Source organism: Notechis scutatus, chromosome 6 (assembly GCF_049901735.1).
Source record: "Notechis scutatus isolate UNSWTSFEM ecotype Mainland chromosome 6, rNotScu1.2, whole genome shotgun sequence".
In the NCBI taxonomy this organism is placed as follows: domain Eukaryota; kingdom Metazoa; phylum Chordata; class Lepidosauria; order Squamata; family Elapidae; genus Notechis; species Notechis scutatus.
Genome location: NC_142014.1, coordinates 68,675,324 through 68,702,675, shown reverse-complemented (window position 1 = coordinate 68,702,675; position 27,352 = coordinate 68,675,324). Strand labels below are relative to the sequence as shown.

General features: G+C 40.6%; 1 protein-coding gene across 1 annotated transcript; it reads left to right on the top strand.

Moving 5' to 3' along the window:
- Positions 1 to 27,352, top strand: LOC113419369 (perilipin-3-like). The gene is made up of 8 exons (XM_087969071.1): positions 1 to 55; positions 2,548 to 2,631; positions 10,462 to 10,547; positions 11,710 to 11,905; positions 17,987 to 18,069; positions 19,241 to 19,505; positions 21,463 to 21,659; positions 26,693 to 27,352. The coding sequence occupies exons 1-8, from the start codon at positions 1 to 3 to the stop codon at positions 27,116 to 27,118; spliced, it is 1,392 nt and encodes a 463-aa protein (XP_087825197.1). The 3' UTR covers positions 27,119 to 27,352.

Genomic DNA, 27,352 nt, shown 5'->3' with positions numbered 1-27,352 from the left:
ATGGCTACTTCTAAACAATATTGCTCATCCTTTGAGTATGGGAAGGAGTACATGAGTGGGTAAATAAATGGAATATTTGCACTTCCTCGTCTCTAAACGTCGAATACTTTTATTGGAGGAGATAGAATGTTATTTCTACACCACTCTTTTTTAACCTTAATGTCCACATAAAACTTTGAAAAATGCAAGAGGAATGGATTCAACATTTACAATAAGTTGCATGGGAAAGTGTAGGAGATGGACAAGCTGCGGGTGGAGTCAAGAGAGGAACCAGCCTGGGGTCATTATATTGTCACAAGAGGTCTAAGTCAGAGGTAGTATTCAGCAGGTTCTGACCAGTTCTGGAGAACCGGTAGCGGAAAATTTGAGTTGTTAGGAGAACTGGCAAATACCACCTCTGATTGGAGATTTTACAGTATCCTTCCCCTGCCATGCCCACCAAGCCACGCCCACAGAACCAGTAGTAAAAAAATTTGAACCCCACCACTGGTCTAAGTCCAACCACTCTTGAATTCTGTTGATTTTTACTTAGTGCCAATTCAGTGCTGACTATTAATTGACTAGATTAAGCATGAGCAATGAATCAGCTTAACTAGAATTCATTGTGTGAGTCTGATTTTTTTTTGGTGCCCAAAGCTGTGAAGTGAACGAGAAAAAAACCCACCAATGAGAAGCCTTCAAACAGCTGCACATTCATTCAGATTTGCTACCTGTTTTTTTTTTTTTTAACCAGGGACAATTTTCTACTTAAATTTATACAAGGCGGAAAACTGTGTATTGCTATCAAATACCACTTTTTAGATACAACTTCCTTAAAAACCTATTTTTTGGAGGTGGGGGGGTAACATCTTTCTATTTTTTTCCCCATGTTATTTCCTTAAAAAAGAATAAAGAGGGTGGTTTGGCTTTTAATGTACAGAAATGTTTTAAGCACCACCCTGTAACTTGTTTTAGAGTTGGGCGGACGGTTTTAGTTCTTTATGATTTTTTTTTAAAAAAATCCAGTCAACCATAAAATGTCAGTTTCAGAAGCTCTGGGAAGAGTATTTCGTGGCCAATCAATGGAGCATCCTTCAAAGGAGGAAGTTCTGAAGGCCTTCTATAGAATATTGCCAATATTCTGAACAGCAACCTGGGCATTGTTGATGCGTTCTTGGGAGGAGGTAGGAAAGAAATGGGTGGGATTAGAATTCCATTGACCATAGAGCTTCCTCCTATCTGTGCAAGGGAAATGCCACTTTGGGGGCCAGAAAAGGAGAGACGCCCCTCCCTGAAGCTAAAGAGGTTTTGGAAAAAAAGTGAGACGGGATTTGTATTTCTGTTGCTGGGTACCCATCCTACATAACTTGTAAGCCTCATTATTTTCATCCCTTAATCATTTGCCCTTGAAAGCAGAAGAACTGTATTATAGGGTTGGAAGGGATCATAGAAGGTTTCTAGTCCAACCCTCTGGTCAAGTAGGAAACCTTATACCATTTCAGACAAATGGTTGTCCAATCTCTTCATAAAAAATTCCAATGTACTTAAAGTGCATTTAAAACTTCTGGAGGCAAGGCATTTCACTGGTTAATTGTTCTAACTCTCAGGAAATTTCTCCTTAGTTCTAGTTCTTGGTTCTCTCCTGTAGAATAGGTTAACCCCTTCTTCTATGTGGCAGCCCCTGAGATATTGGAACACTGCTATCATGTCACCCCTAGTCCTTCTTTTCATTAAACTAGACATACCCAATTCCTTCAACCATTTTTTAGCCTCCAGTCCAGTGATGGGATTCAATTTTTTTTTACTACCGGTTCTGTGGGGGTAGCTTGGTGGGCGTGGCAGGGGAAGGATACTGTAAAATCTCCAGTCAGAGGTGGGATTTGCCGGTTCTCCAAACTAATCAAAATTTCCACTACCGGTTCTCCAGAACTGGTCAGAACCTGCTCAATACCCACCTCTGCTCCAGTCCCTAATCCTTTTTGTTGTTCCTCTCTGCACTCTAAATCTAATATCTTTTTTTGATTTCATGGCCACAAAACTGGATGCAATATTCCAAGTGTGGTCTTACCAAGGTATTATAAAGTGGTATTAAGACTTCGTATGATCTTGATTCTATCCTTCTTCTAATATTACAGCAGTCATTAAGACTGCTCTCTACTCCGGGTTAATTCTTCTAGAATGGTATGCTATAACCAGTGAGAAAATCAAGTCATTTTCTCACTTGTCCACCAAAGAAACATAAGACTTGTATCAGTTGACCACTATGAGGGTACTAAATTTTGCCCAGATTCATCAGTTGACTTGACCTAATAACTATCAGACTTTTAGATTCCAGTTCTCACTCTGCTCTAGCCCAATTAAGTTGTTTTTTTTCAAATGAAGATGATCTGATGTCCTGATTTTGTCATCAATGTATTTTTCCCCAAAAAAGTCAAGAAGACCAACCCCCCCAAAAATCTCAAGAACTTAGTTCTTTTTAGAAGGGTACAAACTATTTGCAAAGGCCTTGGCTTAAAATAGTTAGGAGCTGCATAACCGATTTTCCCTTATTGCATTCTTTATTTCTAGAATCAACATTATATAAACTGCGTAGGGCCTTTGCAATGATGATTGCACCTGAGAAGTTTGCTTTCTCCAATATCTCCCCATCAGGTAGGTGATATAATAGCTGTGATGTCGTCATTAAGATGAGTCTGCTCCATGGGTAGACTTCAAAATTTTTTAGCAAAGGGTTCTCTGTCCGGTTGCTGGGTAGGCATGGCCATGGTGGGTGTGGCCTAGTTGGCCTCCTGCACCATGGTGGTGGGGATTTTTGCCCTCCCCAGGCTCCGGAGGCTCTCTGAAAGCTGGAAACGAGCCCATTTTCGGCCTTCCCAAACTTTTAGGAGGCCTGTTTTTCACCCTCCCCGAGCCTCTGCTTGTGCCCTGCACTTACTTGCATCAAAAATGGACTGTGTGGGGACTCCTGAGAGGGGTGCAGCGGAGTGGGCAGGGCCAGCCGGAAGTGGGATTTGGAGGTTCTCCGAACTGCACAGAATCTTAGCCAGGGGTTCTCCTGAACCCCTGCGAAACCCCAGCAGCCCACCCACATCCATGGTTGCTATGGCCCAGAATCGGTGTTCTGACTTGTGACGTTGTGGAATAGTTTGTTAATTCCCAACTGACTGATCTTAAGGCACTTGGTGAAAATGTCTTTAGTAAGCTAGGCCTGGAAAATTAATCATGTTGTTAATCAATACTGTTGTTGAAAATTAATCAATACTGTTGTTGCTTTTAACATCTTACCTGCTTTAACTCTTCTACTTTTCTGAATTTTTCATTATGATAATTTTGAATTAGAGGTTCATTAGAGGTTTTTCTTTGCAAGGTATGGGTTAAAATGTTTCAAAGAATCACATCCATAACTCATGCAAGATTAATGAATGTCAGTGCAAATATTCCCAGCGATTTTTAACATGTTTATTCTTAGATACAACTGTCACAGCAATATGTGAATTATCCTCAGCCCTGCTGCCTCTAAATGTATTGAGATCATAATTGATTGAATTTTTAACCCAAAGCCCTGTTGACTTGTAATTCTGGAAGAGGCCATTTCCATCAGTTTGCAGTGATATTTTTTCAAGCCTGTCAACAATCTGTGGACTTCAACTCATGCTGGCTGGGGAATTCTGGGGGCCGATTCTGGGAATTCTTTAAGCTGATCTTAAAGTTAACAAGTCTGAAAAATACTGATCTGGAACTGTAGATCAGATAGGAAACAAGACCAGATATATTAAGGCAGGGGTGTCAAACTCGTGTCGTCATAGCATCGTCACGTGACATATCCCCCTCTTTGCTATACCGGATGTGGGTATGGTCAGCGCATGATGCATCTGGTCTACGGGCCACGAGTTGACACCCCTGTGTTAAGGCTTATTGTAAGACTACATTACCAACATGTTTCAAATCTGAAGTACAATTCTTCCCTATCTCCTTTACACCCTGAGAAATTAGGGAGGGTCTCTTCTCAGCCTCTTGCCTTGCCTATTATCGAGCTGTGGACTATGCTGTGTCTCTTATCTAACCATTCCCCCCAGGCAACATCTTTGGGCCCAGTCTCCCAAGATCACTCCCACAAAGACACTCTCACAGGAAGCTACTATACACATCTTCCTGGGATTACATCTTAACAGAGACTGTAGGATTTACTTCTGAGTAAACATCATTGATGAGATTCTGACTGTTCTTCCCCCTTCCCTGCCCAACATTACATTTATTTATTTGTTTGTTTGTTTGTTTGTTTGTCAAACATGTACAAGATAACAAGTATAAGTATGAACATAAACAGGAACAAAGGAAGTAAATACAGATAAATGGGGCAGTAAAACAGGGACGGTAGGCATGCTGGTGCTCTTATGTATGCCCCCTTTGAGGACCTCTTAGGAATGGGGTGAGGTCCATGGTAGACAGTTTGAGGTTGAAGCTGTGAGGGGTTGAGGCTGTAACAATGGATTCAGGTAGGGCATTCCAGGAGTTGAGCACTCTGTTGCTGAGGTCGTATTTTCTGCAATCGAGTTTAGAGTGGTTTACCTCGAGTTTGCATTGGTTGTTTGCCCGTGTATTATTGTGATTGAAGCTGAAGAAGTCATTGATAGGGTTTGGCTCCAGAGGTCGACCCTGCCATCGCTACAAGTGACCACAGATCCAACTCTCCCATTGGTGGTCACTTAGGACCATTCATAAATCAATGGGAGACAACCACGACAGACACCTGGGTCCTAAACATAGTGAGACTAGGCCTCATATTCAAATTTCTCTCCACACCCCCAAGATTCTTCAGACATTGCCCCATATCAAAAGACAACACAAAGAGAGGTCTCATGGAGGCCGCAATCCAACAGCTATTGGAAATTCAAACTATCCAACAGGTTTTTAGGAATATATTGTGTTTCTACAAGGAGGACAAAAATGTGTACAATGTCAAGAATTCCAAGTGTTGCCCCTTTGTCTCAATCTTTCAAATGTGCCCACTCAATCCTCCAAAATGATTTGCCTATTGAGATAACTTATGGATGACACTCTATGTTGTCAGGCTGAGTTCCTAAATCTGATTCCTAAATCTGATTCCTAGCTTACATGAACAAATAATACCATAAGAACTGGTCCCAATGCCCTTGCTCTACCTAAAGCCAACCATATCTTTCTAGGTGGTTCACAAATCACAGGCAGAGCTAGAAACCTTCGAATAATAACTAAAAATCTGCTAATAAAAGGAAAGTATGTTAGCTGCCATCACTCTAGCCAGGGGTGTTAAACTCCCCGGCCTATGGGCCAGATGTATCACGCCCTAGTCACACTCAGTTTAGTGAAGGGGGAAAAGTTGCGATAAGCCACATGATGGTGCCTTGATGATGTGAGTTTGACACCCCTGCTCTAGGTGGATCGTTTAAAAAAAAAAAGTGATCCAGAATTCAAGATTGCACCATGTTACTCCTGTAGCAAAAGAAGATTTTGAGCTTTGATGATGTCACAAAACCACGTGATTACCAATTAATCCAAAAGCCCTTCAGATGCACTTTAAGCTCCACTGAGAGATTCTACTCCTGAAGGGTTTGATGTGGCCTTCACCCCTCTCTGTTGTTTTGTTTTGACGATTTCTCTTCCTCAGGTGGCTGAGGGGAATTTCTTGCAGCCATTTTATGATTTGCTATGCTAGAAATCCACAAGATGTAGTTATAGGCCAATTCCCCATTTATGGGAAGTCTTGTTTTCTTCGGTTTGCCACTTTTAATACGGGCAGGATACTCACCCCCCCCCCCAGGACATTTGGTAAACCGTTGGGTCTCAAAACAAGTGAGAGAAAATGGTAGCTAAATGTCAGTGGTGTCATTGGAATGCAATAATGAAGAAATATGCTTCGGGCCCTCTCGATGGACATGCGAACAGGTGCACCATTACTTTGCATTTTAATGGGGGGGTGTCTGAGGTGAATATCGAGCTGTTTTCTCATGTCTCTGTGGGAAATAGATGATTCATCCTTCTCTTAGTTCTGAAATGATATAATTATGCAAACGGCATTGTTCATGACCTTTAATAAGCTTGGCAAGCAAAAAAATAATACCTGGCATTCTCCTTAGAAAAAGTTTGCACATCATTTAGCATTCAAGGACTGTTCTCATGGACCACAATGAGTTTAGAAGCAAAGGTTGCATTAAAAGAGGCATAAAAGAATCCAACATCATTTCACTGTCAATAACAGGGGGCGTGCATAAGCGCACCAACGTGCCTACTGTCCCTGTCCTATTGTTTCTCTTATTCTTTTATTTTTCTTATATGTACCCATTTCATGTATTCACAACTATGTATACATTTATACTTATTATCTTGTAAACAATTGGCAAATCAAATAAATAAATAAATAAAAATAAATAATGTTGCTCCTATCAACAAGACTTCCTTTAAACCAGAGTTTGCTTAAATTTGGCCTGTTTTGCAGGAATAGGTATAAGAATAATGTGAACATGAGCAGAATATATTTCCCTGCATTAGGAAGACACATCTGTTATTATTTTAAAAAGTAAGATCTCCCTGGAATCAAGTTTCACTCTTGAAGATGTATCCATGTCATTATTATTATTTTTTTAGGAACAATACAGACATCTAACGATACTGCCTCCTCCTGGAATGTTCCTATTTTAATTCCCACTCTTGGGATCTTCTGGTGGCTAACTTGATTAGCTTTTTTTGATATCAGACAAGATTTACTAGGGACAGCAACTTAGCGAGGCCTCCAATTTCAGCCTGTTGTGATGGTTGATGAAGATAGTTAGCTATGGAGAACGATACAGACCGGGTAGTGTATCATTCCCAAATCAGTCTAATACCTTTGTTATAAACATTTTTAAAAGCAGAAGGAAGCATGTAAAGAATCCCAAATTCATGAGAGGAACACCAGGATCAAATAAATCCACGATGAGAAAATATAGACCTTAAGTACAATATTATTAAGATCTTATAGACCTTAAGTACAATATTCTCCTCTCATGTACTCAGAAAGAGACAGAATTGAGGTACAATTCAAAATTTCTATAAGCGGTACACATAAATACCCTGTACAACATGTGTAAGGCAGTATTTGCTGTGTTTCTACTGCCATGTGCAGCAAAAACAGTTCTGCAGTTCTGTTGCTGGAGCTAAAGACTCACAGCAGGTTATTTTTTCCCTGAGAAATTTAAAAACCCTGAGTTTAAAAAAAGGAAAATCGCCACATCTTTCAAAGCAAAAAATATACTTTGCAGTTCTACAGATTTAAGCCGGGTGGAAATTCTTGGAATTGTAATCCAACCTTTTCATACAAGCACTTGATTAGATATGGTTTTCCTGGGCCCTTTGTACCCTTCTCAATTCAACTCTTTTGGATAATATGTCTCATTTGCAAACCCACTTACATTTTTATAAGTGCAAAGATATCATTGTACAGAAGAAGGTTGCACCATGCACTTTTAACAATCGTGTTTCCCCGAAAATAAAACCCTGTCTTATATTTTTTTTTTTTGCCACCAAAAAAGGCACTGGGGAAGTCATCCACTGACTAACCTCATTTGCACACATCACCCCCCAGCCTCCTTTTCACTGTTGGAGGCCTTCAGGAACTTCAACTTCTGCAGCCAGCAAGGCTTTCCTGAAGGTCTCTGCAGCTGATAACAGAGTTCCGGATTGATCTGGAACTTTGTTTTCAGCTACAGAAACCTTCAGGAAAGCCTTGCCAGCCTTGCTGGCTGCAGAAGAAATGGGCCGGCAAGGCAGGTGTCGAGGTGTGCGAGGCCTGGCTACAACTGTCCAAAGGTAAGTAGTAGGGCAGCTCTGTCCCCTCATCCCCACCCTAGCTTAATTTTTACCTGTGGAGTGGGCGGGACCTTAATTAGGGCTTATTTTGGGGGTAGGGCTTATATTGGGTGCACATGTAAAAATCAAGCTAGGGCTTACTTTCAGGATAGGTTGTATTTTTGGGGAAACGGTACATAACTGGAATCTTTCCGTTCAAGGTGTCACCTTAGGACAGGGGTCTCCAAACTTGGCAAATTTAAGACTTGTGGGCTTCATCTCCCAGAATTCCTCACCCAGCCATGCTGTGGAATTCTGGGAGTTGAAGTCCACAAATCTTAAAGTTGCCAAGTTTGGAGACCGGGTTTTAGGATTTCAGGAAACTAATGTGCACCAATATTTCCATTGTGACCCTGGAACACAGTTATTAAAGGTTTAGGTTCTTTTGCTTATAATGATCCACTCTTTAACATCTTTCTTAAAATGGTGATTACAGATTTGACGTAGAAAAATGTACGAAGCGTGTTGGCCATCAATGTTTGGAGCTACTAAAACCGTCAGTCATTGCCTTGAAAGGATAACCATAACTTTTCTTTAAGAGAGTCAAGATTTTATGGCTTGCGAGCCCTGATTTTATGCAGGTTCACTTAAAATAAGCTCCATTGAATTCATAGAGAGATTCATTTGCCAAATAATGGGCATAAGATTGTAGACTGAACTTCTGCTGAAAACCAATGGGGGAAGAACTCATAATGATGTCAATTTACATATGCAGTCTGATTGGTTGAAAACATGTCCTGCATGAGTGCTTATCATACTGAAGAAACAATGGAAATTCCATAGCTTGTCCTATTGGTGGTTTTCCCCACTTGACACTGGTTAGCCCATGACAAAATAGTATTGTCTTGCTTCAACACAGCCCAGTACACTCGGGGAATAAAGTTTGGAAACATGTCACAGGAAGTATCATCCTGAGAGCCAATAAAGCCCTCGCCAATGGGAAGCATTCCAAAATGTTAACACTGTGAGTTGTTAAGTGTGGTGGTTAAGGTGATTGGAATAATTCAAAGTTCTCCCACTTCTAGACTGGGGGGGGATAAGAGCTTCATTGTTGAGTTTAAACACTGCTGGTTCTGGAGCACTATGGTCCCACTACTCCATTGTGGGAAACTGGAATGGATTTCTAGAGCTGTCATCCCTAGGCAAGCAAACCCACTAATATTTTTTTAAAAAGGTGTAGGAGCAGGCAGAGGTGGGCAGAACTGGGATGGGGCATCCTCAACTTAGGGTCCTTGAGTTCCCGCAAGCACTCCAAGTCCAACTCTTTATCTGGCACCAATATAGTGCTAAACTTTAGTTGACCAGATTCTAGTGTATAGGCTTGAAGAGATCTTCTATGCCACAGCCTAACGGTTATCCTGATTCTTGCTTCTGATATTAATCCACTTTGTCACCTCGCTTTGCCTTCTCGTCTCCTAGAAAGAGTCACTTAGAGCAGGGGTCCCCAACTCCTGAGCAGTAGACTGGTGCTGAGCCATGGCCCATTAGGAACTGGGCTCAGAAGCCAGCAAAGCTTCATCTGTGCCTGGGCGGAATCCAGGGGTGGGATTCAAATTTTTTAACAACCAGTTCTGTGGGTGTGGCTTAGTTGGTGGGCGTGGCTTGGTGGTCATGTGACTGACTGGGCGTGACCAACTCAACATCACTCACATCAAGGCACGCATCTCCTCGCCTGGCCTCTCATGACTGTGGGGATGCTGCAACAGTCGTAAGTGTGAAAAATGGTCATGTCACTTTTTTCAATGCCGTTGTAACTGAATGGTCACTCCACACAAGCAAAGTACCAGCAAAGGAGGAAAAAAAACTCCAGAGAAGTTCCAGAGACAGGAAGTCTAGTCCTGCCAAGAATGTAATAAGAGTTAATGGAGAGGCAGTTTCTGTAAGCAACACCAGAATGTTTCCTTCCTGCCTTTCTTACAGGATTAGGCCAGTAATTTCTTCTAACAACCAGTTCTCCGAACTGCTTAGGATGTTAACAACAGGTTCTAGCGAATAGGTGCAAACTTGTAGAATCCCACCCCTGGTGGAATCTAGGTAGCACGTGAAACCATCACTACCACCACACACACACACACACACACACACACACACACACACACGATCTGTGGAGAAATTGTTCCTAATGCCCAAAAGGTTGTGGGGGATGGCTGACTTAGAGGATATTTTTTCTTTAAAAAGGCCCATCAGACTTCCTAATATTCTGAAGAAGAAGGAAAGTACAATAGATATGCCTTCAGGAGTGCCAGAAATGTTTTATTTTCAACTATGGAAGAATTTCCATAAATGAAAAGTGATAGCTATTGGAATATATTTTTCCTTATTGATTAATTTGCTACATTTATGTCTTACTGTTCCTCCAAGAGACTCAATGCAGTGTACTTACTTTTCTCATCCTTTCCCCATTCTGTGTTCAGAACAGCCCTTAAGTTGGTTCAGGATGAGTTGTAGCAAACAACTCAAAGTCAGCCAGTAGATTTCATAGTTAGAGTGAAAATGTATGGATGGATTTTTCATCATTAGACTGAGAAGGTGACATTTGTCTGCTGCCCTTGGACCAATTGACTGCTATTATATGATCCTTACTTGTCATTTTAGGTAACAATTTATCTTCTTTTCTAGTGGCCAGAGAACCCACCATGTCTTCCATGAAACCAGACCAAGGTACCATGTCTTCAGAGACCTCTGACGAAAGCCTTGAAGAGGAGGTAGCTCTTTCTTGTCGAGGGCAGAAGTGATATTTGGTTTTGTTTTGTTTTGTTGAGATATGAGACATTTCCAACATAGTACAAGGAAGGGAAGGTTGACCTCACGTCTTCTTTCATTTCATTCATATTGTTATCTTATGTTGCAAAGAGATTTAAGGAAAATGACAGGAAAGAAAGAGTGTTGGAAGAATAGAGAACCCAGCAACATTTCCTTTAAAAAGTTATAGGGAGATATTGCAGGTGTTCAACAAGAATCTGATTGAGGCCATGCAGACTTTACGGATTTTTTTTTAATTGCTCAATGGATTGCATAGGAGCCTCATCTTTTAAAAAACCCAAATGAAAGATTATCAGAGATTTAGAAGCAATTCCTATGATGTGAAATTAATGCATATCATATAATGATTTGATTTGATTTATTTCCCCACAAACCCATACCCAAAAAACACTATGTGTGTTAAAATACAGGATAACTTTTTAAGTTCTCAGAAGATTGACTTGGGACCAGTCTAGAGGAAATTAATGTGATTTTGCATTTAAAAATATCCCAGAATATATTACATACTTCTCTCTCTCTCTCTGTTTTGGTCAGTTACAAAGGCCCACATTCTGGATCTGTTATTTTTTCTATGGAAACAAATATACAGTAGCTAGACATTTATTCCTTGAAGACAAAACATAATTCCTTCAGATGAGGGGTTTAATTAGAAAAATGATAAAAAGGTACAAATGGTAAAAAGAGTCCCTTCAGATTTTACTTTGCTATTTGTTGCTGACAACAGGGAGCGATGCTCATCTCTATTTCAAGGCCATTGAGCCAGTGTAATCCAAAGATATTTCTGTGGTCATGTGGCCAGATGATGTCACAGAGCACTATTAACTTCCCACCAGAGTGGTACCTATTTATCTACTCGCATTTGCATGTTTTCGAAGTGCTAGGTTGGCAGAAGCTGGAGCAAGGATGGGGTCTCCATTGCATGGTGCTCAGGTCTCTAACCTAGGTTGCCGGCTTTCCAGCCAACAAGTCCAGCATCTTCACCACAGAGCCACCACGACCCCCCAATAAGGAAAATAGCAGGGCTTTTATTCCATTTGTCAACGTTGCTTCTTAATCAATCAGGAATGCATCAGTGATGTGGTTTCTCTTGGTTTTCAATGTCAGAATATCTTGAAGAGAGTTAGCAGTCTGCCCTTGGTTTGCTCCGTCTGTGACTTGGTTTCTTCAAACTACACCTCCATTAAGCGAAAAAACTCCTACCTTCAGACAGTGTGCGATGGGGCTGAGAAAGGTGTGAAGACTCTCACAGGTGCTGCTGTTAGCCGGGCACAACCACTTCTGAACAGCTTTGAACCTCAACGTGAGTAAAAATGATCACTGAAAATTTGGCATTTCTATTGGGTATGAAATGCAGTGCTTTGGAATTGATTGAAGAATGGAAAGGGATCCTTTTTTGTCAAGTCAGCCAATGATTTCTCATAAAAGTCAAACGCTTCTCCCTGCCTATGGAGCGATTATAAGATGTAGACACTCTGGAATATCATAAAACTGCCAGTAGATTTAACTGATGTACCAAAACAAAATAGTTAATAAATTTCTGGCATCCTGCCTTGAAGCTCTGAGTGAAGAAAGAGTCCTGCTATTTTTTAAAAAAATTCTGGTGGCATAAATCAAATTACCAATGTTGCTTCTGAATGGCAACCATCCTGACCTTCTTCTACAAAGAGATCTATGGAAGGTAAGAAGAGTTTCAGGTAGAATTCAAACTCTAATATCCAATTGTGCCTTCTGGACCATCACAGAAGAGAGCAAAATTTACTTATTTGTGGATTTATTTTTCTGTGGCTGCCCATCTCACCAACAAGGGATTCTAGAATGGCAGTGTCCCACCAAGCAAAAAACAATAATTATTAAAACCATAAAGATTCTAAATGACAAACACAAAAAAGAAAAGTTTAAAAAAAATAGGCAAAGGGTATGTATTTATTACACTGGAGTCATCTCAATATTTCACCAGTCCTCTGGGTCTCCAGACCTGGTGGCACAACCAGGCCTTGAGGGACCTTCAAACATTTAGAAGAGAAGAAACCAGGGTGAAGAATATTCCATAAGGTGGGAGCCACAACAGAAGAGGCCCACCAAATCTACTATATAAGTTTCCAGGTTCATCACTTATATTTCCAAGATGAAATGGGATTGTCTTAGATCTGAAGCTCTGTAGAATAGCTGGGAGCAGTTCTCTTTGTGTGTTCTGTTGTCCTTTAGCTAATGATGTAGAAAGGAAAAAGCAAACAAACTAACTTTGTATGCTTCATTACCCAATAATTTACAAATTAACCTAAAGATTCCTTTTCCAAATCCAAACACCATTGTATATAAACTTGGCATATTTTCTTCTGAATATGCAGGATTTGGGGAACCATTATTTCAACACAATGTTTCCTTGTCTTTGAGTAGGGCTGTGCATACCTTAAAATGACTTTATTTTAAAAAAAACTCAACTTCTCTTCTGGCATCCACATGAGTTTAAAAAAGAAGATTAAGAGTTAACATCAATGAGTCGGTTCTTTAAAGCAGCGGTATTATTCTTCATCTCTGCAGAGAAGATTACAAAACACCAGGCTGCTTTAATGAACCATAGAGAGGTTCTATGCTCACATGAGATCTAAAGCCTGTCTTCCAAATTATTTTCAAGACATGTCCAACAGTGTAGCTCTACAATATAATTCATTGTGTAAAATTTCTCTAGAAACAATAGCTGATTCACTAAGAAAGTGGAATGAGGCGGAATTTCTCAGTTCCCCTTAAATACCCATCCTGTGCAAACCTCAGGATTTCCAGGAATCCATTACTCAGAGATTTGAGGCATCAATGGTTCCTGAAAGCTTGCCTTAGCTATTTTGAGCCCATTCCTGTTCTTTCAAACATGTATGTACAAGTGTAAAATCCCCTAATGAGGGCCTTATGGCCAAGATTGAAATGAAACTTAGAACATTTGGATCTTTTGATGCCTATCTTTGCTTTAGTTCAAATTCACAATATAAAACAGTTACTGAACAATTCAACCACAAATCCTTCTTTGTCCAAAGATCTTGCTTTCAACATTATAATCAGTTAAGCTCCTTTGGCGTTTATACAGAAAATTTAGTTCAGGATTAACTAGAATCAACTGGCACTTTTTAAGATTTGCAGCTTCAAATCAGGAGCCAGGCAGTAACTGGGCAAGTTATAAAGGATACCAGGAATGCAGAAAGATCTTTTTTTTATAGTTTAGCTACATATATTAATTAAGTCAATTACTTTATTTAAGACAGTAAGAACCCGTAATTAGTATACATTTTTTTCCACAGAGTTACAACAACATTTTCTTTCCAACTTTTTTTCCTCTATAAATGGGAACTTTCTTACAATGTGAAACCAAAAAGTTCAAGATGTTTACATTTGCATAGAAAAATCTTTCATAAGCTTGGTGCTTGGTCACTCTTTCTTAATTTAGTTAAAATATAACTGCTTTATAAGGGATGCAGTTAAAAGTACTAATAATTAATTTAATTTTTTATCTGCCTCACCCAATGCACACTTTTCAAAAACTTTTCCTCTCTCTTGGCAATGTGGCCTCAGGGCTGTGACCCAATTCAAATTCTCCATCCTTGATTGGCTGAATAACTACGACGAGTCTTTATCAAATAAAACATTATGTTTTGTGAACATCCAGTCTTAAATGTGCTTCAATATCCATATCAATTGTTTTAGAAAACATCTGGAGTGTCTGCTTTGCCTTCTGCAATGTTCTTTGTGTGTGCATCTCTGTAAACAACTTATGATAATATAATATTTTGTATGCCATTGTGCAGCAGACAATCGCATCATAAAGTATATCTCAGTATGCACTTGGAAGGATAATTGTACTCTAACCTTCATGTTAAAGTGGTTCTCTAACAGTGTTGGGAAATAGATCTAATGGTGTTGGGAAATAGTTATCTTAAAGAGAGAGATAATAACCCTACTCAGACATTTCAACTTTACAAATAATAAACAAATTCAAAAAGAAAGTAGAAAACATTTGGATTTTGCTTGTTATTTCTAATCCTTCATTCATCTTCAGATCTGAACAGATTCATGATGCACATAGCATGATGTGTGATGTAAGTTGCCTTGATTGGAACAGTTATGATCCTGCAGGAGTTAGTTCCTTGATCATTGCTAGTTACAGGTTTCCAGTGCCCTCGGTCAAGACATTTTCAGTGGTTGGGCCACTCTAAGAGTAACTCCAATACCTTCAGGTCACAGTGTTATACAGTGGTGGGATTCAAATTGTTTTACCACTGGTTTGGTGGGCGTGGCTTGGGCATGGCTTGGTGGGTGTGCTTTGCCTAACGCCAGCGTGCAGCTTTCCCCACACCAGCTGAGACCTGCAATGCCAATCACTGAGAGGATAAATAAGAGAAAAGTGCAGGGGCGCGTGGGAGGGCCGATCCTGTGCTTTTCTCTTTGTTTTCCTCTTGGCTAATTGTCCAGATTTTTTTTCCTCCTCTCAGCTGATTGTAGACTTTTTTAACTACCATTCAGGTGAACCGGTTCAAACCAATAGCATACCACCATTGGACTGCAGAAAAAACAATTACTACCAACCTGCCTTCCATTGAGGACTTGTATACTGCAGGAGTCAAAAAGAGGGCTGTGAAAATATTTACAGACCCCTCACATCCTGGACATAAACTGTTTTAAATCCTACCCTCAAAATGACGCTATAGAGCACTGCACACCAGAACAAGTAGACACAACAACAGTTTTTTCCCCGAAAGCCATCACTATGCTAAACAAATAACTCCTTCAACACTGTCCAACTATTTACAGAGTTTGCACTACTATTACTATTAATCTTCTCATCACTCCTTATCACCCATCCCCTCCCACTTGTGACTTTATGACTGTAACTTTGTCGCTTGTATCCTTACGATTTATATTGACTGTTTCCTAGTATGATTTGATTGCTTATTGTACCCTATGGCTATCATTGAGTGTTGTACCTTCTGATTCTTGACTCTTGATGAATGTATCTTTTCTTTTATGTACACTGAGAGCATTTTCACCAAGACAAATTCCTTGTGTGCCCAATCACACTTGGCCAATAAAGAATTCTATTCTGTTCTGTTTTTCTCCATGTGCACTGGATGAGACTTCTGAGTTATGTTTACTTCTACAATTCATCATTCTCACTCACTCAGTTGGATATGAGTGAGTTCAGTGAGACTTTTCAACGATGGAGCTGTTAATAATTCCATGTGTGAAAATGGCAGCTATAGTTATCAACCATAGAAGTCTTCCCCACATTCTAAATTCAAATTCCTTTTCCCAGTATAGAGAATAGTGTCCTACATCTGGCATTCAACATTCTGAATTTCCATGAATGGTTATCGAGGTTGCTATGACAAGTAATGTTACATTTCCACACTACCAAAGCATTACCAGATGGATTATATTATGGAGTATCAGCGATAAGGTTTGCTAGCTATAACTAGCTTTCATCCCTAAGGTCATAGTTAACTCTGACTAGAGTTAAAGTAGCAATTCTTCCCTATGCCAGCCGCAATCAAGCAGTAGTTTAAGGGTGAAGACAATTTATTGTGCTTTCTTTCCCATCCTAATAGTAGCACCTCAAAGTAATCTATGGGGTGGGATGAGCCCAAGACCACTGGTCACGTTGGCCTATCCATGTCCCTATCCTCGTATCCAGGGAATCTCTCTGCCATCATTCCTTTTTGGAGGGGAGGGGAAAAACACAACATTGCTACTGGCTTCTGCTGTACTATAAAGAAAGCTCCTTGCATCTTCCAAATAGCAGACCATGAGGTGAGCAATGTGCACTTCAAAGATGCAAGTTGTCACAAGGGTGTTTTTTCAAAAGGCAACTGGACTTTCCTTGTTTTTAGTTGAAGACGTTTAGCTTGTCATCCAAGAAGCTTCTTCAGTTCTGACTGAAGTTCTGAAGCTTCTTGGATGAGAAGTGAAATGTCTTGGAGGAAAAACAAGGAAAGTCCAGTTGCCTTTTGAAAAAGCACCTTTGGGACAACCATGACCTGGATGATTGAGAATCTCCATAGATAAAAGATGCAACTTGGAGCTAATTCTTTGGGTGGCTTTTGAGAGATTCTGCTCTTCAACTGAACTTGATTAGCCATCCAGTAGAGCTTTCACTCAACGTGAGTGGTTCTGTGGGCATGGCTTGGTGGGTGTAGCAGGGGAAGGTTACTGCAAAATCTGCATTCCCTCCCCACCCCTCTAACCTGCTTTCCAGCTCCGTTCTCCTGTACAGGGCAACAAAAGAAGACCCAACCGATCAGCTGGGACTCGGGAGGCAGAGAATAGATGGGAGCGGGGCCAATCAGAGGTGGTATTTGCCGGTTCTCCAAACTACTCAAATTTCCACTACCGGTTCTCCTGAACTGGTCTGAACCTGCTGAATACCCACCTCTGGCCTGTTCCTTGGTCTAGGAGTGTGGTTTATTTCTTGTTGGTTCCTTGATTAGATATTGTTTTCAGCTTGATTATATTTATTTCCTTTATTAGCATATAGTCTTCTGCTTGATTCTTTGTCTGGTGTCACTCCCTGCTGATCTGAATGTTGGCTGTGGAGAGGATGTGTTCTGGTCTGTTTGTTTTCTTCTTGGCTTTTTTATTGTCTCTTTTTGAATTTTGTTTCATGTGTTTATTGATGGCTGCTTTCTGTGAGAACCAAACTTCCAGGAAATCTCTAGCTTTTTGAATTTAGCTTGGTCTAGGATGCTCAGTTTCCCAGTTGAAACTATGGCTCAGTCTGTCCAGGAATCGGGATATGTAATCTCCTCTATAAATATATACATGAATCTCATGTAACAGGCAGGTTAGTTGATGTAATTCTAGAATCCGAAATCAATTTATTATTTTATTACAAGGGGATAGACAAGTGTCTCACTTAGCGACAGAAATTTTGGGCTCCGTTGTGGTCTTAGGTCAAGGGCTACCTATATCAACTTTTGTTCTTATTTATTATTCTGAGTACAATTTTTTTTAAAAAAAATATGTCCATGAATTTTTTAAAAATTACATAGCTGGTCAGAGTGTTCTTAGTTGTGCATCCTCCTTTAGAAACCAGTGAAACCCTGGAGCTGCTGCAGTGTGTTTAATATTATTCTTACGGGTTTGTAACAAAACTTTTGTATGTGTGACTTCTTCAACCAATGGCTGAATTCCCACAATGAGACAGAACACATTCAAACAAGCACTTTATGACTTTGTGTAGTGTGAACTCAAACCTTACATTTTGCAAAATAGTGATTATTTAACGGATGTATGAAACTGCCTTATGAACTTGTTCCTAAACCATAAAAATTCCAAATGCTAAATATTGTAATGAGCCTAACTGACTGCAAACCCCTTCCTTTTCCTTGTCTTTCATTAGTTGCAACAGCAAACAAGTATGTATGTCGTGGCCTGGATACAGTGGAACAGAGGGTGCCAATTCTTCAACAAAGAGCTGGTCAGGTAGCGTTTTTAGCTTTTAAAAAAACCTGAAAATATCTTGGTATGAAGGAAGAAAGCATAAATCAATCTTGCCCAATCCTAGTTTTAGTGTACCATGCTAAGTGATAGCGAAGAGTTATTTTGAAGTCAGGTGGTTTGTATGTACCATTTATGTATGTATGTATGTGTGTGTGTATGTATGTATGTATGTGAGTGAATGTATGTATGTATGAATGAATGAATGAATGAATGAATGAATGAGACATTAGATTAGCCTTCCACAGCCAGATGCCTGGGTCTTCCAGGTGTGCTCTACTTCAGCATATTGGAAAGCACAAAGGTATGGAAGGCTACTTTAGATCTTGTGTCTTGTGTTTCTGTAAAGACCATTTCAAGTACCCTAAGCATAGTATTTAAAACTAGTTCAACAGAGATTATTTACAGTTTCAGATCCCTTATTTGTTCAGAGCAAATTACAGCCAGAATGATTGCATGAACCAGAAACAGTAGAGACATGGTAGAAGTGATTCTATGCTTTGCTGAGCTACAGACTTTCTTTGTTATGTGCCTGCTTTAAAAGAAAAAAATATTATTGCATATAAAGCTCAGCTTTCTTCACTTAGGAGTTAGGCTGGCTAAGACCATAACTGGTACAAGATTTAAAATATCTGTCTATGTACCTTGCCAATTTACACTAAATTTTGGGGGAATATACAGAAGAAACATTTTTAAAACCCCTGGAAATATTTAAAAACATTGAATTTTTTAAAAGAAAATTTGCTGCATAAAAGGCAGAATGGACCAAGGGCATCCATAGAAGGCTTTTTTTTAAAAAAAAAATCAAAATGGCAGCCATCACTGGGAGATCACAGCCATCATCTTGCCTTCATTTATCCTCTCTCCAACAGATGCCTGGGAATTGGAGCTGTACAGTTTTTAAAAGAATCAAAGTGAATGTCATTCTGTGAATCACACTTAAATGCAAGTCCTACTTCCTGATGTGAGAAAGACAACTTATTTCAGGGGGTGACAAACTGGCAGCCCAAGGGCCGGATGCGTCACATACAGGCCACACCCACCTGAGCTCCACAAAGGGGGAAAAAATCACGAAACATCACATGATAGCAACATGACGCCGTGAGTTTGGCACCCATGGCTTAATCCAAAATGACCAATCTTCTCTCTCTGACAGGTTGTGTCTGGTACAAAAGAACTGGTGACTTCTAAAGTCACGAATGCCAAGAACGCAGTGACTCGCAGGTTGTCAGGGATGGTTGGCATGACCAAAGATGTGGTTCAGAATGGAGTGAAAACCACGGCCTCCCTTGTGAGCAGCAGCATGACTGTGGTGATGGGAACAAGAATGGGAAAGATGGCCAAGAACAGTGTAGAAACCGTGCTGGGCCGGTCCCATGCATTTATAGATCACTACCTTCTCATCAGTGATGAAGACCTGAGTAAGAGCCCTCTAGAAAGCCTAAGGATGTATATATCTTGGAATGGTTCTGGTTGTTAATGATTTGGGCAAATAATGAAGCACCACTGAAGGAGAATTTTGATTAAAGGTTAGGCAGGACAAGTTCAGAGGTGGTATTCAGCAGGTTCTGACCAGTTCTGGAGAACCGGTAGTGTAAATTTTGAGTAGTTCGGAGAACCAGCAAATACCACCTCTGACTTGCCCCGCCCCCATCTATTCTCTGCCTCCCAAGTCCCAGCTGATTGGCTGAGTCTTCTTTTGTTGCCCTGCACAGGAGAACAGAGCTGGAAAGCAGGTGGGGAGGGAATGGGGATTTTGCAGTATCCTTCCCCTGCCATGACCACCAAACCACACCCACCAAGCCACGCCATGCCCACCAAGCCACATCATGCCACATCCACCAAGCCACACTCACAGAACTGGTAGTAAATTTTTTTGAATCCCACCACTGGACAAGATCTTCAGAGGTGGGACACATGCCATAGTAGAAGGACTCTCTTTTGACTCTTTAGAGGTTTTTAAACAAGGGCTAGAGGGTAACTCTCAACAATGTTATCTCAGCAAATGTTATCACTATGCAGAAAAATTCTCTTGCATTTATTTCCACGCGGGTGAAAGATAATTTGCTTTCATTTACTGTAGATCAAAAGAGAGAATTTTGATGAAATGCTCATGTGTGAAACAAGTGCTCTTGCATTTGAGCAACAAGAAAGCCGTGTGAATGTTCTGCCTGTAATTTACAATCAGTTGACCAGTTATCGGTACATTCCATGGTTTCCCAAGCTTAATCAGTTCTGAGGGAAGATATTATAAGAGGATATTTCCCCTTAAAACTTTTCAACACCAAAGAACATCGTTAGCTGTCTCTAACAATAAATAACAGTCAAAATGCCACCAAGAGAGATTTAAAAGAAATTATCAAGCACCCTGAGAACAAGGTAGAAAAACTGAAGCATTTGTATATCACAAAAGTTCAGTGAAGTGGCTCCTAAATTTTCCTTACTGTTTACTATTTAGGAACAAAATCAACAGGGAAGACTTCAGTTTCTACTTAATACCCCATTTTGCATCTGTTGGTCATTAACATCCTAAGAATGTTAGTCCTATCAAAGTTGTTTTGACTTTCGTCAAAGAGGTGTTATCAAACTAAAGGTAAAGGTTCCCCTCGCACATACCTGCTAGCTAGTCATTTCCGGCTCTAGGGGGCAGTGCTCATCTCCGTTACAAAGCCGAAGAGCTGGTGCTGTCCGAAGACGTCTCTGTGGTCATGTCGCCAGCATGACTAAACACCAAAGGTGCACGGAACACTGTTACCTTCCCACTAAAGTGGTCCCTATTCAATATCTGCCATACTTACTTGGACACAGAGGGCACAAAGTAGCAACAATAAATAAAATGCCATCTAAATACATGGGCATATCTTCTAACAATGGAGTCCAACAAAACTCTCCTTCATTTAAGAACTGGAAGGTGAGAAGAGTTTTGTAAGGTTCTTGCTAAAGAGGTAGTCTTCGACTTATGAACACAATTGAGCCTAACATTTCTATTGCTACACTAGGCAGTTGTTAAGTGAGTTTTGCCCCATGTTATGGCCCTTTTTTGCCACAGTTTTTCAGCATATCACTGTGGCTGTTAAATGAATCATGTAGTCATTAAGTAAATCTGGCTTTCCCCATTGACTTGGCTTTTTGGGAAGGTTACAAGGTCACAGGACCAAAGGATGCTTCAACCTCTCGTATGCAAGTTGCCGAGCATCCAAATTTTGATCATGTGACCCCAATTGTTATGTAAGTGTAAAAAATGGTTGTGTGTTACTTTTTTTCACTGCTGTTGTAACTTTGAACGGTCACTAAATGAATGGTTCTAAGTCGAGGACTACCTATATCCTTTCCTCTTACTTTTAGAGCCTGTTATTTACACTGCCTTCCTCCTTTCAGTGGATCTGAAAACATGTTCTCAAGGGACAGGGATGGATCCTGTGCAGGAAGTACAGACCCAGATCAAGTGCAATGGCTATTTGGCCTGTGTGCTTTCTCTCTTGAATAAATTCCAACGCTATATATCCCAGCAATCCTGGTGCAATCTGAGGCATGCTAATGAGAGTCTCCAAATAGTCCTTGAAAACACCTTTTCGGTAAGTCTTAGTAACTCTCCATTCTTTCTTTGCCTGTCCTTGGAAGAAAAACCTTCACCTCTGTATTTATTTAACACATTTCTGCACCTATTCCTGCATCTGTGAGGGAAGGGAGGTCAAAAAACCCAAAATGGCATCCAGTCCTTCACACTCAAAACAGCCGTTGACAGAGCTGCCTCAGCTTGAACCTCTGAGTAAGAACGATCCTTAATTCCATTGTTGATAAAGGTAAAGTTTACTAGAAGTCAAGTGAACTACAGTGATGCATAGCTGGAACTGAGAACCGCGTGCCAAAATCCCCAAGTCTAATTTTTTCCCCTCCCTTAATCACCTCACGTGACAGGGTCCCCCATGTCCAATCAAATTCAAACCGGATGCTTTCAGAATGGTCACTTCAGGCCTAGGTTCGGTATGCAGCTGTATTCCATTCCCAGCTGTTTGTCCTTGAAGCCCATCTCAGAGGGATAGAGTGACGTTTTGTTACCCTCGAAGCATCCCCTTCTCCCATCCAGCCCACCCTTGAGTTCATGGCAGTGGATACTGAATGGTTGTGAAACACAAGTGTGAGGTGGCAGCTGACAGCCATCTTGATCTTTTGGACCCTGGTGGTCCCAGAATATATATATTTAAAAATCTTGAACAAAATGGAAATAATTATTGGATTATCTTTATGTACATTTATGAGAGAGATGGCTCACCCCTACGTGTTCATGATTGGCTCAATGTGTGGAAGTTACCCTTCAGTGAATCCATCTGATTGTTCCCAGTAAGTGAGAAAGAGATGAAGTATGGCTCAATTTACACAACATAATAGATTAATGCAGTATTTCCTAAACTTGGCTACTTAAAGATATATGAACTTCAACTCCCAGAATTCCCCAGCCAGTAACCCAAGTTGGGAAATACTGCATTAGGGTAACTAGGATTGGTAGTTTGCAACTCAGTGATGTGGGAAGTCAGCTATTGTCTTAACATGTTGCATGATATAAGCTACTGCTTTAAATCAGAATAAGGTTAATCTTGGAGAAGTAAACACAACAATTGTGGGTTTTTTATAGCCAGGTTGAACATTATCTGGACCCAATCTTATATATAGCAATGACCTCAATCAAACAAACACAAGACTAAAATTGTTAGGTTTTATTCTTTTCTTGCTTCTTTTCCCCATTTTAACTAACATCAGTCCCTACCAGGTGCCCACCATATTTTATTTTTAAATGAAAAGATTTTCAAAAAGAACAATCACTCTGGGAAAAATTGGCAGCATAATTAGGACCTCCTCAAGAACCTAGAAATGAGACTGGAGGCTAAGTTGATTTTACAGTGGATTTATTTAAAAGAAAAGAAACGTTTTCCCAAACCTGGTGCCCTTTTAATATGAAACTACAACTCCCAGGATCTCTAATGGGTGCTCTATTCCAAACCTCCAGAAAGCGTCAAAATTAAAGGAGATTGTTCAAGCGTTTTAATGAAATTAATTTGTTTTGAAATCTTGGATCATATCTTTGGTGGTTCCTATTCAGCCTGCATGAAGTCAATCGGAAATTAGAAATCAAATGTAAATAAGCATACCGCAGGGGAGGAAGAAGAAGCTGAGTTGGTTCCTTCAGTCAGCTGGTGGCTATGGGAGGATGGTGAGAGAAAGTGCATTTCTGCACCTGTGCAGTGTTTGCCCCTTGCCTGGAGCAGCCTCAGATATTGAGGTGATGAGGTTTGGGGACATCAAATCAGAACACATTGGTTCATCCCTCCACAACAGTCCCAGATTTTCATGTAGTCCCTTGAAAAAAATAAATTGCCCACCTCTGATATGCTGTACATATGACGGAAGTGTATCACAACTGAGCTATAAACCCCCTTACAGGGGGCAAATACATAGACCCAGGTCAGCATTTCTCTCCTTTCCAGTAGCTCTAACTTTGAAAAGTGACTGGTTTTTCATGAGCAAATATATTTGCCTCCATTCATGGCTGCTTAAAATAGATTTGAGTAATAGCCTCCGCCAAGCAGCCTCTGACATGATAAATTTGTTGACCTATTTGCAACCACAATAGTCAAGGGAGTTATTATCTAAAGTTCAGGAATCTCGTGGAAGGACAGAGTCACCACTGGTTCTGCAGGATCGCAGGGAAAGAAGATACAACCATGTCAGGCCTTGAAGTTATTCCTTGCAGCCAGGGTTAGCTGAAATTCACCCAAGGAAAATAGGTGCCTCAACAATAAAGAAAGATCTTCTAAAGCAGGGGCATCAAACTCACGTCTTCACAGCGGCGTCACATGACATATTGGGACTTCCCCCCCCCCTTCGCAAAACCAGGCATGGGCGTGGCCAGCACGTGATGCATCTGGCCCCCAGGCCAGGAGTTTGGCAGCCATGTTCTAAAGGCTGAAGCTGCTATTAATCCCATTTACCCTCTTTATGAAAGGGCCATAGCTCAGGTCCACAACCATGGACTCAAGAGTTTCCCTCTTGTAAAAATCCATTAAGCACATATCTTGTGCTCCGGACAGTCTTAAAGAAGGAGGTACCGTGTTTCTCATATAATAAGGCTGGGTCTTTTTTTTTTTTTTTTGAGCCCTGAAAAAATGGCTAGGCTGTCTTTTCGGGGGTGACTTAATTCCCTCCCCCTTGCATCTTTGGGTGGGCGGGCGGCGACGGCTTGGATGTTGACCTCGGCGTTGGTGGGGCACTTTGTATCGGGGTCAACGCAGGCAGCACCATATCCAGGTGTGCAACAAAAGTACTTCCTAATGGCAAGACCCCCATTTTGCATGTTTTAATATAGGCCTTAATTTAGGGGGAGGGGCTTAATTTCATTTCATGCCTATAAAACATGCTGGGACTTCCTATTGGGGGAGGCCGTATTGTTGGAGAAACAGGGTACTTATGTCCTAACAGCACTTCTCCCCTTCTGAATTATTTTTTAGTCAGATAATTTTACTGCTTATTATTAATTTGTTTGAGTCAGTCAGTTTAAGGGCATAAACTGAAAAGGAGCATATTGCAAAAGGGGAAAGTCCTGTAATGGTATGTGGGAAAGACCTTGTGAGACGGAGCCAAGAGACACTGCCAAGGGAACAGTTAGATAAGAGGCAACATAGTCTGCAGCTGTATAATGGATGGGACAAGAGGCTCAGAAGAGACTCTCCCTAAGTTCCCCAGGCTGTAAAGGAGTCAGGGGGAGAATTGTACTTTCAGAATTGCAAGATGGTTGTTGGCTACTACACCATCAAGAATCCCAACCAGATGAGTTCATTCTCCTCTACTGTAAACTACATTGACAGAACCCTGCACTTTTTAGCATTCAACAAGGGAGGTTCGGTCATTACGGTTTCCTTTATTTGTTGGAAAGATGCAAAAATGGTGTGTTTGTCTTATGCCAGACAGATCACCTTGTAAGGGAGAAGGGCAGCAAACAAATATGTTTTGTATGGACAAAGCAACAGTCGGTCTCTCAGTGATTTTATTCTCTCCCAAACTGGGACGATTCTGCTGCAAAGGCAGAGAAAAGTTAGAAAACTAAGGGAGCAGAAAGGGAAGCAGAGAAGGAGCCCCCAAAGTCCTGCATCCAACTGCATCCAAACAGATTAAGTGGAGGCTCAGTTAATCTCCCTCCATCACTCAGCAAATAAACTTTGAACAATTCCCTTAAAACAGGTAATATAGAACTCATGCAATTTGCCTGCCTGAATTGATTTTATTTGGATTGTTGTGTGGATGATTGTTGGCTACTCTTGTTTTACTTTTCCCAATAACTCCCTTTTTGAAAAAAATCTAGAGATTTGGCTTCCTTGGTTCAGAAAAGGCAGATAAGTGCACTTCTTCCGAAAAGCTGCCCCTATGCAAAACTACATGATTGCACAGCGCCCCCTTGTGTTTCAAGAATAATTTCAGTTTTCAATTGTTCGCTTCAGGTAGGAAGATCCAAAGTAGCTTCCTTTCTATTTTTTTTCTATTTTTTTTTTCTAGAACTGGGCCTAAGAGAAACTCCTTACTAGGAGGGTTAAGGATCCCCAGTTAAACTGAGAGGATTGGGTCTCTCATCATTAACTTTTGCTGAAGAATTCCTGGGAAAAGTGGGTTAAATTATCTGTCAGGTTGTAACATGAGGTAATTATTAGCATACATTAAGGTATTGTTAAAGGCATAAGAACTACAGGTATTCCTCAACTTAAACAGTAGTGCGGTGGTGATGCAGTGGTTAGAATGCAGTATTGCAGGCTAATTCTGCCGATTGCCAGCAGCTCGATCCTTAAGGTTGACTCAGCTTTTCACCCTTCTGAGATGGGTAAAATGAGGACCCAGATTATTGGGGGCAATATGCTGACTCTGTAAACCACTTAGAGAGGGTTGTAAATCACTATAAAGTGGTATATAAGTCTAGGTGCTATTTCTATTCCTATTGCTACAACCACAATTGGATCTGAATTTCAATCACTTAAACAATAGTTATTAAGCAAATCCCCACCATATGACTGGTCCTGATTTTATGATTTTTAGTGCAGTCATTAAGCGAATCACACAGTCATTAAGCAAATCCAGCTTTCCCTATTGATTTTGCTCGTTGGAAGGCGCTATGAAATCATGATCACGTAACTACAGGATGCTGCAATCGTCACAAATAAGAGCTTGTTATCAAGTGTGCAAACCATGATCACATGGCCACAGAAAGCAGGTTGACAGTCATAACCTCAAGAACTGGTCGTAAGTCACTTTTTTCAGCCTCCTGGTGACTTTAAACTGTTGTTAAATAAATGGTCATAAGTTGAGGACTACCTGTAGTGAAAAAAACAAAAACAATCGTGCCACAATATATGTTACATTGAAATCTGTCTTTAAACCAAGGCCATAGCTCAGTGATAAAAATGCCTGTTTTGTCCAGATGAGTAAGATTCATGTCTGACATTCTGGAAAGCCTTCAAAGAGAAGAATTAGAGAATCGGAAGACAACGGAACAGTGGTTTAACTAACAGTAAGACATTTCCAATTCTAATAATTCCTGGTGTATGTTGTTGTTTTTTTCGCCCTCCAGGAATGGAAAGGCTGGCTAATAGCTTTGTACTACACCATAACACTCCCCCTGAGGACTGTCTACTTGATCCTCATCTTCACTGTTGAAGAATTGTCTGCCAAAATTAATGAGAACGTTCCCCAAGCTTGTTACATCCTAGAAGACCTCAAGTTGGTCCTTTCTGCGGTCACTTGCCTTCAGGAACTCTGCTGGAAAATCTTTGCCCGTGTCTGGGAAAAAATGTCAGAGGAAGAAAACCTCAACACTCTCTTGAACTATATCGTGCAAACGCTTCCCTTCTGTTTCTTTGCAAATCACTGCAAATGTAGGACCTCCACTGATAGCACAGCAAAAGCCTTAAAGGCCATTCAAAGGGTGCAGGCATCAAAGGACAGCCTTCTTGGACTGGAGGGAAGTGGAATCTCTTCAATAGTTACAGCCACTTGAACCCTGCATCTGGTCACCCGTGGGGAGGAAAAAAGGGGAGATGCAGGGGTTTGGACATATGAAGGGGTTGGCTCTTAACCAAAACCCCAGGGCAACTGCAAGCTTACAGTAAAATAGGAAATTGACTATCTGACACATTTGTGTGTGTTTTTCCTTATTCTTCTCAGCCATCTCTGAATCCCGTACACAACCTACTGGGTAAGAGATGGAAAAGGAAAGCAGAACAGTACCCGA